The sequence below is a fragment of the Muntiacus reevesi genome, chromosome 7 (genome assembly GCF_963930625.1).
Source record: "Muntiacus reevesi chromosome 7, mMunRee1.1, whole genome shotgun sequence".
NCBI lineage: Eukaryota > Metazoa > Chordata > Mammalia > Artiodactyla > Cervidae > Muntiacus > Muntiacus reevesi.
This window is the reverse complement of record NC_089255.1, coordinates 41,973,031-41,987,078: the sequence shown is the minus strand read 5'-3', so window position 1 is coordinate 41,987,078 and position 14,048 is coordinate 41,973,031. Positions and strand designations below refer to the sequence as shown.

At 37.1% G+C, this 14,048-nt stretch overlaps 1 protein-coding gene across 2 annotated transcripts in view; it reads right to left on the bottom strand.

Moving 5' to 3' along the window:
* Nucleotides 1-14,048, bottom strand: part of ATL1 (atlastin GTPase 1) — a 69,804-nt gene that overhangs the window by 5,131 nt on the left and 50,625 nt on the right. For both annotated transcript variants that reach the window (XM_065940405.1, XM_065940403.1), the window contains 6 exons: nucleotides 12,220-12,312; nucleotides 11,018-11,156; nucleotides 4,875-5,002; nucleotides 3,725-3,781; nucleotides 2,601-2,672; nucleotides 1,097-1,528 (listed from right to left, as the gene is read on the bottom strand). In XM_065940405.1, the coding sequence (XP_065796477.1) occupies nucleotides 1,097-1,528; nucleotides 2,601-2,672; nucleotides 3,725-3,781; nucleotides 4,875-5,002; nucleotides 11,018-11,156; nucleotides 12,220-12,312 (921 nt within the window). The remainder of the gene's footprint in view (nucleotides 1-1,096; nucleotides 1,529-2,600; nucleotides 2,673-3,724; nucleotides 3,782-4,874; nucleotides 5,003-11,017; nucleotides 11,157-12,219; nucleotides 12,313-14,048) is intronic.

Sequence of the window (14,048 nt, the reverse complement as noted above, 5' to 3'; positions counted from 1 at the left end):
GGTCATGTATGGATGTGAGAGTTGGACTATAAAGAAAGCTGAGCACCGAAGAATTGATGCTTTTTAATTGTGGTGTTGGAGAAGACTCTTGAAAGTCCCTTAGACTGCAAGGAGATCCAACCAGTCCATCCTAAAGGAGATCAGTCCTGAATATTCATTGGAAGGACTGATGCTGAAGCTGAAACTCCAATACTTTGGCCACCTGATGGGAAGAACCAACTCACTGGAAAAGACCTTGATTCTGGGCAAGATTGAAGGCAGGGGGAGAAGGCGACGACAGAGGATGAGATGGTTGGATGGCATCCCCAACATGATGGACATGAGTTTGAGTAGGCTCTGGGAGTTGGTGAGGGACAGGGAAGCCTGGTGTGCTTAAGTCCATGGGGTCGCAAAGAGTCTGACACAACGGAGCGACTGAAGTGAACTGAACAAAACCAAGGGCTTCCCTGGTAGCTCAGCTGGTAAACAATCCACCTGAAATGCAGGAGAGCCCGGTTTGATTCCTGGGTCAGAAAGATCCCCTGGAGAAGGGATAGGCTACCCACTCCAGTACCCTTGGGCTTTCCTAGTGGCTCCTACCCACTCCTCCTACAGTGAAGGAGATGTAGGTTCAGTCCCTGGGTTGAGAAGATCCCCTGGAGGAGGGCATGGCAACCCATTCCAGTATTCTTGCCTGGAGAATCCCCACGGACAGAGGAGCCTGGTGGGCTGCAGTCCGTGGGGTCGCAAAGAGCTGGACATGGCTGAGCAACCAAGCGCAGCACAACAAAACCAATGAGAGTCAAATGGCAGGTCTCACGTGTGATGTCATCAACAAATAACCGAGCCACAGTCAGCTAAATAAAAACTCAACTGTGTTTTCTCTCCACTTTAGGGATAAGAAAAACACTACCTAATCCATGTATTTTTGAAAAGCAGTGAGATGTTGACTGGAAAACTATTTCTATAGTTTGTATCTGGCCATCTTGACAAACTCTATATAAAATTCTTAAAGTCATGTTTACCTCTATATTTGCAATATCTAACATAGTGTCTGGAACACAGGTAGCATTCAAATAGGTGCTGCATTTAGTTAAAGAGAATTCAGTGTTCCTACCTGGTCCCACAAGGCTGCAGCCACTTGGTCTATTACAGCTCCCAGCTCTCGGTATTCTCCAGAGTACCGGATGTATGCCCAGGTGCACAGGGTGATAAGGGTCAGTCCCATTATCATATTGCATAGGCTAGCTATGATGTCCAAACCAATGAATCCAGTCACACCAGCAATCACATATGTGATAAAGATGACAACAAACAGTGTGGCTGGGGTACGAGCTGCATGGAAGATATTTTTGCTATCATTGTGCTTGATATACTGGATGTAGAGTTCATCTATTTCAGTCTCCAACTGTTGCAAGTAACGGCGGCTAAATTCCTCCCCGCCCATCTTCTTCACCCCTCGAAATAGCTTCACAGATTCTTCCTTAAGCTCCAGATGTTTGGTCTGCAGGTCATTAGGGGCCAGAAATGGTTTGTCACCGCCACAGATCTGTATTGAATAGGAAGTATTATTTATGCAGTGCACAGTAAAACTAGCAACTGAATCACAATTTTGCACTTAAGCTGAATCTGTTAGAACACATTAATAATGAGAAGGAGCCTACATTTTATTTTGTCAACCCACATCTTTCCACATTTCATTTCTATCAGGGGAGACTATAGGTGGGACTGGTAACTTTATAGGTGAAATATTAAAGCCTTAATTTTTATTCTCAACACAGATTGGAATATCCATTACTTAGTCCAATTTCCTCAAGGTGAAAATGTTTCACTGATTTTTGTTTGGAGTCCATTCAGTATTTTCTTCAAGAGACTAAATGGAAACACGTTAAATGTTCATGGACCACTTATTCAACTTTTTTTTCAAAAGTTACAAGAGAAATCTCAATTACCTATATAGTTAACTTCGGTTGAGATTTAAATATACATAGGAGACTCTCCATTTCCCCTTTAATTATGTCATAAACACCAGACCATATACTATATTTCCCTTGATTCCAAGGCTCTACCAATCTGAGGCGCAATTTTGATTTTATAACATTTTCAGTGGAAAGAAAACTCATCACATTAATAGATATACACAATAATCATTAGATGCTTCCTAATTTAGAATGTTACTAGTAAAAAGAGGAAATACAGTACTTAGAAATATTGGCCCTTGTGGTTTATTTTTTTCTAACAGGTTTTTATACTTAAGATAGAAACTGGACTTGTGGAATATGGGGAGGTATAGTGGAGAGGGTATCATGTTATTTTAGCTACTTTAGATCTTATAAATAGTGGGAAAATCTGTATTCTTCCACCCCCACAATGGGAACTTTAAAAAGAAATATAGAGAGAATTCATTTAAAATACATTTAAATTTTGCACATCATGTTCTCTTGATTTGTGATTAAAGTACTTTAGGAATACAATAAAAAGAAATGTGATACACATAGGCTGAGAAAGTATAAGTCAGAGCCACTTCTGCATGTGTATACAGTGTAACGTGGAAGAAGAAAAGAATGAGTTCATGGAAGAAATACTGATTTTATTTAAAATGTGAGTTAAAATATTCTTACCTCTTCCATTTTTTTATTGTATGTATCCTTGGCAGTTGCCACGGCTGCTAAATTATTAGCTTCTGCTGTGGCCTTTGGACAAAGTACAAAGTATGATGTAAAATGGAATTCATATTAAACTTCCACATATATACACACAATGTGCAAGAAATATGCAAGAACTCAACGTCACCAGATAATTTAAAAAGTGCTGAAATACTTCTGTATCTTTTAAAATTAGTAAAATTAAAATTTCAAAATGTATAAAATATAGCTTACTCAATAAACCATAGTTCGAAAATGAATTTTCATTTGGAAGACTATTCATCTAAAAAATATTTTTAAGCCTTTCGCCAAATGTGTGTGTGTGGGAGAATCTATAAATCCAGACACATGGGAAGTAATATATACATTTTTTTTTTTTTTAATATATACATTTTATATATCCTAATGGGCTTCCCAGGCAGCACTAGTGGTAAGGAACCTGCCTGCCAGTGCAGGTAGACATAAGAGACACAGGTTTGATCCCTGTGTCAGGAAGATCCCCCTGAGGAGGGCATAGCAACCCACTCTGGTATTCTTGCCTGGAGAATCTCATGGACAGAGAAGCCTGGCAGGCTGCAGTCCACAGGGTCACACAGAGGTGGACACGACTGAAGCAACTTAGCACGCATGTTCTCATACATAAATATATGTCAACTTTAAAGATTACTATTGATAGAACAATGTATCACTGATAACATAAAGGAAACATTAAGATTCAGAAATTTAAAAAGTATGGGAAAAGTGAGTTTTTCCTTTCTTGAATGTTTATTTGTAGAGGCTACTTGTTTAAAACCTGGACCTACTTTTCTTGTCACTCCTATGAATCTAAACCACAGTATGAGTCTTTTCTAAACAAATTTAGTACAAAGAGAATGAAGACTCTCTTGCATCTCAGCACAAGTGAGGGTGCTATATGTGTATGTGAAAGTGATTAGATGAATCATTTGCACAAGTGAGTAGTTATTAGAAAAATAATCTGATATATCACTCCATCCATTATTTTTATATGGTGATTTCTGACAGCCAGATTGGAGCATATCTTTAACTTAGCTTTAGTGATAGAATGTTTTAGAATGTCAAGACTCCTTATGAATAAATACCTGTAACATGGATTTGGGATGTGGTAATTCTTCACCTTGATAGATCTTTATATAAGCCTAAAAAATAGGAAAGAAAAACTCATGTTCAAGTAATTCCGTTCAATATCTATGTTAAATTGTATTCTGAGGTCTAAGGTCTTAACAATTCAAAAAAATTAGATCTTGACAGTTTCAGGAAATATTATCTTTCTCATACTTTTAATTCCCTCTTAATAGTTCTTGTTCCCTTTTCCTGAAAAGTCTTTTGCACACATTTGCCAATCTCAGTCTTCGCAAAGGCTTACCTACCTTACCTCCTTTAAAACTTTCTCAGATTCCTCTGCTAGGAGTAATATTTTCAGTTACCCACAGAAATCTGTACCTGCTGCTGCCTCAAGCTTTATGGAACAGATCTGTTCAAGGGCCCTGAGTCTCCTACTAAAATTCTACACTCCTCCACAGTGTTTTATGCACAGCAAGAATTCAAATTTTAGACAACCTGTCACTTTTTGCTGACAGTGGTGAAGATACAAAGAAGGTATACAACCACATTTGAAATGACAAAACATCAATTTAAAAAACTGTTATTTTAGCCCTAGAGCATCAATCCAAAAAGCAGATTGATAACTGAAATCCACTATATATGTGCATTGGTTTAAAAAATGTATTTGGGGCTATCTGAGGTAAACAGGTAAATGCAAATTTAAAATATTTCCATTTCAAATTGGCCCTTGGTGCAGAAAGCAGGAAATGTGGAAGAATTTTCTCCAGCAGGAAGCAAAGTATAATCCATTACGGAAAATCTTGAGAATGAAGGTAAAATTAAGTATAGGTCATAAGTGAAGCCTTTGTGATCCTGGGAAACACCTCCTCCCCCTAAAAAGAAGCAAGACTTTTCCAACTCCTAGATACATTTCTGTTTCGAAATATATTCCCCTCAAGATAAAAGGTTGACAGTAAAGTTACCTCAAGTTTTCTCAAAAAATAATTTCAGAAAGCAAGCTCCTCTTGAGAGTCTAATAATTTTTTAAATCATTTGTATATATTCCTCATACCTTTGTCCCCTCATATTATATGGAGTCTATAATTTTCTGTTGTTTTAGGAAGGAACTGCATTCCCAAACATGTCAAATCTAAATACTCACAAGTGCTCTAGAAATGAGAATGATACCTTGAAGTACTCTACCAGACCTCGGCAGGTGATTTTGTTCCCATTGATCTCTTTAATGTCTAGGCTCTCAGGACTAAGCAGCCAAGGAATGAGGATTTTCAAGTTTTTGATGAATTCATCATCTATTTCTAAAGTAAAAGAAAATTCATCATTATTTAAAAATTTTTAAAGTCTTTCATGGAATACCATAAAACATCCGGTAATTACCTCTATTTTTCCCCCAGTGATAAAGCTATCACTCACCTTCTGATCATCTAAATTACTCCTGAAACCCACTTTTCTCAGGGTGAACTATACTCCTTGCCCAACTCCTATTGCTAGTCTTTCTCATCTCCACTCCAATTACATATTTATTTTGTCTTTCACCTATAAAATAGCTTTCTTGATATTAAACAATACACAAATGTTTCACACCCTATTCACATAATGATGTCATGTATTCTGATGCCTTTAAGTCTTGTTCATGGTTTTATACAGAGAGTCATAAATGGAAGAAGGGCAGATATTTACTGTCTTATAAGATGTATTCCCTCCAGAAAGTATATCCGAAAGTTTTCTGTGTTTACTGTGCCAATCTTATGAAAAGTGTATAGAACTGTGTTAAGGTGTGTTAGCTAGTACTCAAGTTCAAAAATAAGTGAAATTAGGGCTTCCTCTACTAGTGAAACTCAGCAACACAAAATAAAACTGTAAGAAAAGCAATGGAGGCCTTTTAGCTAGCTGATCAGAAGTAGTCTGAGTTACTTAGTACAACTAATGGTGATTGCAGTCGTGAAATTAACAGATGTTTACCCCTTGGAAGGAAAGTTATGACCAACCTAGACAGCACATTAAAAAGCAGAGATATTACTTTGCCAATTAAGGTCCGTCTAGTCAAGGCTATGGTTTTTCCAGTAGTCATGTATGGCTGTGAGAGTTGGACTATAAAGAAAGCTGAGCACTGAAGAATTGATGCTTTTGAACTGTGGGGTTGGAGAAGACTCTTGAGAGTCCCTTGGACTACAAGGAGATCCAACCAGTCCATCCTAAAGGAGATCAGTCCTGGGTATTCATTGGAAGGACTGATGTTGAAGCTGAAACTCTAATACTTTGGCCACCTGATGTGAAGAGCTGACTCATTTGAAAAGACCCTGATGCTGGGAAAGATTGAGGGCAGCAGGAGAAGGAGACGACAGAAGATGAGATGGTTGGATGGCATCACTGACTCGATGGACATGGCTTTGGGTGGACACCAGGAGTTGGTGATGGACAGGGAGGCCTGGTGTGCTGCGGCTCATGGGGTTGCACAGAGTCAGACACGACTGAGTGACTGAACTGAACTGATTACACATAACCCATTTTATGGTATTAGGTTCAAGTTTAGCATTACAAATTTAGAAAGTAACACAGAAAACAGATATTCAGAGTAGTCTTTTGAACACAGCAATAATTTTTTAAATCATACGTAAAAAGCAGAGACTTGGTATATCCAGAGACTTGGTATCTAAGCAAATGCAGTAACTGCCTCTGATTTTTAAAAACCTGAATTTCAGCAGTCACTGGGTTTTCAGGCTTTGGGATTGGTGATTTCTAAGGTCTTAAGGATAAAGATTCAAACTTTATGATTGTGTTTTGCATATTCTCTGCTTGTTATTATGACCCCGGTATACACTGAAATACCAGTTTATATAAGAATTTATGGTTCTTTTCTTTTGCTTACTGTTTTGTGACATGTATGAGCATGATGTTGGAAATTCTTCCAACGTATCTTCCTTCATGTTTTGTACAGCTTTGAAATTTGTGTCGATATTTTATGAGGACTTGGACAGGAGTTTATTCAAATTTATTTTTCTGTTTGCATTGTACCAGTTTTTACTGGTAACTGTGCTCTGTATTTGGAGAAGGAAATGGCAACCCACTCCAGTATTCTTGCCTAGAGAATCCTGTGGACAGAGAAGCCTGGCGGGCTTGTCCATAGGGTCGCACAGAGTCGGACACAACTGAAGCGGCTTAGCATGCATGCGTGCATTGGAGAAGGAAATGGTGACCGACTCCAGTATTCTTGCCTGGAGAATCCCAGGGACAGAGAAGCCTGGTGAGCTGCAGTCTACAGGGTCGCTCAGAGTTGGACATGACTGAAGTGACTCAGCATATATGCATGTGCTCTGTATTATTATAGGTTTATTCAGATGTATTTATTATGGTGGTTTACTTCTTAGTTACCAATTTTCACTGAAATACTGGTATTTGTATTATATTATCATGTTCCTTTGTTGTGTTTTATTGCCTATTATATATCTGTATTCACTGATGCTAATAGGTTTCTTTTTTACTATGCAATTTTATGCTTTTTTCAACATTAGTAGAATAATGCTATATATCTAGAATATATGAATTCTTCTGGAATATCTGTATAAAACAAAGAAGGTTTCTCCTTCTAAAACCACTTTAAAATCACTTTCAAAACATGCAAATACTTAAATTCCATTCCTCCCTAAATTTCCTTGTAAAATTGTAATGGAATAAGATACACATTCTGGCACCAAGTCTATTAATTATCAAAGTAACCAGCACAGTATCACACATTTGGACAAATAATGTGTTCTGACAATAGCATTAGCCATATAACTTTGTTCTCACCAAAGTCAGGTATTCCAATTTTTGATTCAGAAAATATGAACAATATATTCATGACATACACAAGTGGGAGCTCTTGCTAACAATATTAGTGGAAGACAAGTAAATACATGATCCAGAACATCTGCAGACCAGTTCAGATCAATTTGTGGAGGTGTGCTCATCAGGCTTGGCTCACTGCAAATGTTCAGTAATATGTGTGACTGGATGATTATTCATGATGATGTTCTGTTTTCATCATTTCTTCAAGAATTTTTGTCACAAGAGTAAAACCTTGCTAGGAATTCAGGATCTAAGTCAAAGTAGTTATCTGTAACAATAATTGAGGACACGATACATGCTTTATAAGAATTCCACACGGCAGATGCACCTATGGTGTAGGGCTGCTGTGGAAACTAACCAAGATATTTTTTCAGGATCATTTGACTCTGACAAGTCATGAGAAATACATCTTTAAAAATAATAACCTTGCACTGGGGTTTGGCTATGCTTTCTGAAGTCTAACTGGAGCTGTTAAGGAAGCAGCTCCCCAATTTATGATGTGCTTACCTGGTCATTCTACAGGTGGTATTATAACACAGAACCACCTCATAAAAAGGTTAACTCCTTGTTAATTACAAGATTGGATTTGCTATATGAGGGGACATATTCAGTAGACACTTGCTAAGAATTGGTCAAATGCATCACGGATGAATGTGATTCAGTGCTTTTGGTCCTTTTGATTTCCTAAATGGGAAGTGATTAAACTAATAGCAATTAAATATAATCATAGTATTATAAGTTTTAAATAACACTGGAAATAGTGATAGGATAATAATTTTGATAATGTGGGGGACCTTGAACAAATAATAATTATAACAATTACTACTATTGATAAATGAGCTAGAAAATTATTTCTGTTAAGTGTATTGAAAGAGTATGTAAGAAACTATCATCAAAGAATTTCTGCACAACTGTTTATTCAAAGACGTTTCTTCCCCTGGAGGCAACCACTCAGATGACAGCCCTCTGGAGAACAGCTTGGCCAGAAGACAAGACATTCTGGATAGAAATAACACCATATTATAAGATTCAGGATGGGATGAAAAACTGATGTAGACAGCAGCCTCAAAACTTCCCAAGGAAACACTGAGGCAAACTAGAACATTTTGGCACACAGAGGGATTTAGCAGTAGTCTTGTAAAGCATCATTAAAATGGAACTTTTGACAGGCAACTGAAGCTGCCTTTCTTTTCTCTTTCCCTCAGGCTAGCCACTTTGGTAAACTTGCAACTCATGGGTAACTGTAAACCAATTCAGAGTCAATATATGTTTAGATTACGAGTAAAATGTGATAGAGAACAAATCTATTAAAAAGTTAGATTTATATTGGCATGATTTATGTTAAACTCTTTCCCTGAATTCTTTCACTGCAAAATGTATGTGTTAATTTAAGAACTGTAGCTGTGTACTACAGGAAAGGAACAGGCAGAGTACTTTTTTGTCCCAATAAAGGACTGTTGTTGAAGGCCTGCTCCTGCTCTGCCTGCTTTGGCCCTCCAACCCCAGAGAAGAAAGAAAGGCCTTGTGGGAGCCCTCTCTTTATTTAATTTATTCAAAACACATTGAAGCCATTAGGTCACTGCACAGTATCAAGAGGTCTGTGTGCTCACTGGTGGGTTGGAATTCATAAGTGACAGTGAAATTACAGGATCCTGGAATCCATGCATTAATGTGTGCCTACAGTTGTCTTTCTGTCATATAATGAAAAGACAATTTAAAACATGTATAAAAACAATTGTTGATGATTGAGAAATTCGGGATTCTATTTATGATATTAACTGCATGGTAAAAGAAAAGGTATCTGAGAGAAAACACTATGGATACATGGGGGAAAAAAATTGGTTTGCTTTTCGAACTTGCCAGTTCCACAAAACTGAACACAAGTTGTTCAGCTGTCATTTTTAAAAGTAATTTTAAAGTCCTTTGAGAACGGTGCTGCAAGGCTTGTTATGCCACTGTCTCATTACCCCTGGCACAATGCAGAAAGGCCAGAGTAAATTAAGCATATGTTTGAATTTAGTGGTGTACTCAATGCTAGGCTTACAAATAAAAAAGTCAGAAATGCCGTTGTACTGAGGTAGGAGTTAGATAGGCCTCCCCCAGGATAAAGCAATTGGGAGATTCATTCCCTACTGATGGAAACTCCCAAGTCAGGAATAGCAGGACAATTAAGGGAGGAGGCTGGGCCTTGCCCAGACCAGATATTTCTTGTTTGTGAAGTCAGGAGACCTCCCTGAACATATATGTGCAGAAAAGGTTAATGGCAGGAGAAAGGAGGAGCAATGTCAAGGGATGCTCTACCCAGATGCCTTTGCAGTAGGATCCACCTTCGGCTAAGAGATGCATTGCACACATGGAAGGATCCTGAGGTACACCAAAGATGGACTGTGAACTAGGCAAATCAAAATGACTGGCCAAAGGAAACTTGGAAGAAACGCCCCATAAAAGTAATTCAAAATGCCATGAGGGTGCGACTCAGGGACTCTCCCTCTGAGTCTGCTTGTGTGTCCATTCACACATACTGCACTTTTTTTCCCCTCTTTATAAATACTTTCCTTGTTTCACTACTTTCCGTCTTTGTGGGAATTCTTTTCTGCAAAGTCAAAGGGCCAGGGCCTTGTCACTGATCACTGGTCTAGTGGCTGGGATCTGGTGCTTTCACCACCACAATCCAGCCCAATCTCTGGCTGCGAATCCAAGCCCCACTCTAAACCGTTGCAGGCTGAGGCCATGTGAGATCAGTACTACCTTGGATTAACTGCAAAGCAAATATCTAAAGACCTAATGATTATGAGGAAGGATTAGCTTCTGCTTCTGCAGACTCCTGCCTCCATCTCCTGATGCCCCCTCCCTCCTTTTTTTAGACAGTTGAATTGCTTTGGAATCTTAAAACATTAGTCATATCTCTCTGTTTAAGAGATGATTACATACTATTACTTTGAAAAACACTTTGGGGCTTTTGTTTTTTTAAGAAATTAGTCCTCATCCAGATGATGCTTTCATTATTAGTGAAGTTTTTAATGATTTATAATTAAATTTTTCAGCAGCAGTTTGAAAGAGCTTCACTTCAACATTATGCAGTATTTTTTTTCTATCTCTAATCATAATAATACAAATATTCCAATAATATAGACTTCTATTTTCCCTTTTAATATAAATAAGGAAAATGTAAAAGGAAGATATTAAGGAGCATTTCTCAATGCAGAGGTGAGCAGGAACCTCTGAGAAAGGGTGAGGGTTACTACCCCCAGGTGAGTGCAGGATTTAGTCTGTTTTCTCTATGTACATATTCGGCACCCATAGAACCCCACAGTTCACCAAAGAGGTGCTCTAGCATGAGCTGGGGATTGTCCCCTGACAATTTCTAATCAGCAAACCCAGATCAGTGAATAAACTAAACTAGCAGCTATAAGCCCAGTGGATAAAATGACATCTTTGTAATCAGACTTAGTGACATAAATACATTCACTAAAAGACAGACAAACCTTTCAGTTTTCCATCAAAGTTTGGATTGGTAGCTACTTTTAGGCCAGGATGAGGTAGCAGAAAACAGGAAATTTTGGTGAAACAGGAATGGATGTGTTTTCGAACATTCTGTAGTTCTTCATGCTGGTTCCCTGAGACCTGTAGTAAATCATTCTGAAGTTTAAATGACTTTCAACACAAATTGAACTTCAAAAGAATTCTGTGGCATTTATATTTGCTATATCTGGTCACAATGATAAAAAATGACATGACAGGGCTGATACTAAAAGTTTTGGGTCAATTTGCCACATAGCCACATTTAAGTATAGCATACATATGGCATTATTACTATAATCAACAAATGTCTACTCTTACTCAGAAGAGCCTTCCCGTTTTTTAGTACAAATTAGTGGGATTTTACTCCAGCTAGTTCCTACAAATTCAAATTTTAATTCAAAGTACTCACAAAGACATGAGTAGATCATAAGATATTCCTACCTTCTTTTCAGGAAGGTACTCAAAGACAGCCTCTTGTCACTTGGTAGGTATACATTTAAATTCTAGAAAGACATCTGGATAGTTGGGTATTTACATACAAGCTAAATTGTCTCCTTTTCCCTATGTATTAGACAGTTAATAGTACAAATTATCCTAAAAATAACCATAGCCTTAAAAAGTAAGCTTAGAGATCCTGATTATCAAGATTTCTTTTTTTAATCTCCATTTTTTTTCTGATTACTCATTAGGTATTTTGGGGGATATCTGTTCAACTATTGAACTATCATGACATAGACAGTTAATAGCCTCCTCCTAATATCACATTCTGTGAACTACTAGCAAAATGTCCTAAGATTGACTTTGGGGATCTTAAAACTTAAATATTTTCTTAAATTGACTTTGAGCCTCTACTAAACATGAATCCAGATATTTGTACTGTCAATCTTCAACTGATTTAACTCTTCAAATTAAAGATTTTATCTTTAGGAATAAATCACTGTTTTATAGATAGCTACAAAATAACTCTTTTTCTGAATCATAATTATCAATAATATTTAAAACTGTAATTGACATTTTATTAAGTATCACTCTTAGTTTGTTCACAGAGATACTATGAAGGTCAAATGACATTGTGGCTATTGAGTATCTATTCAAGAAGTCACTTAACAAAAATAATTTTAGATCACTGTTGGGGAAATTTCATGCATCTAGACAGCTAACAAACCTTGAGGCGTTTTTCCAAGAATTTGGAGCCACCGTCAGATCCATATGAAAATTCGTATGGGAAGCTCCAGTCTCGAACGAGAAATATCAGACTCTAAGAGATAATAAGAAGAAAGGATTGATAAAGGAACTCTAAATTGCCTCCATCTGTTTTTTACTGAAATATATTAAATGATATTATTGCTATCTGAATAGTGTTCTTCTCCACATAAAGGAATTAAAAAGCAAACATAAAACCTAGGAAAGTTGTTTCTGAGCATTCACTCCTCTCTGAGATCATCCTACCTGTTTCCATGGAATGTGAATAGAAAGCTGCCCCCAAAATGACTGAAGTTACATAGTGCCATTCAGCCAGTTTGAGGCATCTCTGTCAGTTTTCAGGAAGCTTTTTATGAAGATTCAAGTTTTATTTGAGGAAAGTTTTCTCCTTCCATCTGTCTAAGTATTTTCCTCTATTACATCTGCCCCATTCTCTTCTTTGGGGGTTCTCATCATGCATACCTGGTAGGCAGAGGGGCAGGAATCCAGGTTTTGTGGGGCCTGAAAGTTACACAATCTGTGCGGGGGAGAGGGCTCAATAGGAAAAAGGTATAAAAATAGGCTAAAAAGTTGATATTTATTTACAATGAGAAAAATAACAAATTACAAATTTTAAAACACTGACAAATACCACAAACACATTTGTAAAAATACAGAAAAATAACTAACATACCTTTGTAATACTTTTTTCTCCCACTTTTTGACTGCAAATGCTTTGATCACTTCTTCACATGACAATTTTGAAATATTTTCTGTTAGAAAGCTAGTTCAGTCTTTCCTCTAACAAGGTCAAAATTTTTATTGTAAAAAATTTTTTTATTGTTAATAGTTTAGAAATATTTCAGCTTCACAACTTGTTATTTGTACTATCATTTCTTCTTCTGTTAAATAGAGATAATAAGGGAGCCAGCCTCACAGGACTACTAAATGAAATAGTATACAGAAGATATTTCGAACAGTACCTGGTACATAATGCTATGTTAGCTACTTGATTTGATTTTAATGGCCACATAGTATTTTAGCACATGGCTAGACCTAACTTATTTTGCATTCTCCTAGATGTTTTCCAGTTTTTCTAAGTACTATTCTAAGAAATGCATTGATAAACATCCCTGAAGCTGAGTATTTGTTTATATCCAGAAGGATTCTTATCAGGGACTGTGTTCCCCAAATTAGAACAATCATTAGAATCATTTGAGAGGCTTTTAGAAGTACAGAATTCTTGGGGCTCCCTCCACACCTACTGCAACCAAAGTTAAGAGCAGCTTTCCTTTATCAAGTGCCTATGGTAAGCCAAGCACAATACCAGTATCATACACATGATGTATTTCATGCACTCCTGCCCCAGGAGAAGTTATAATTTATTAGTTTGTCTTAAAAGAGAGATATAAAAGTCACCTGCACCCTCCAACCTGATGTTAATCAAGTAATTTTCTCAAAGCCACAAGGCCAGAGTGGAAGAGGTGGCATTTAAACTTGGGAAAACTCCTGCTGCACTGCCTCAAAATTAAGTATAGAACACATAGTTTACAATCTGACACATTAAAGCGTTCTTTAATAAGTTAGATTAAGTTATACTTCAATTTTAGTATCTGGAAAAATGCAGGAAGTTGAGAGGAAAATTAGAATATTTTACTGACATTAGCTATCTTTAAATGTCTAAGCGTTTACATCTCTGGGCTTCTAATCGAGCCTTTTAGTCTTGACCATTAAAATTGATACCGCTTTGAACTCTCTTTTAAGCTTTTCCATCCTTTCTTTCCCTTTACAGTTTATCTGTTGAAGAACCTA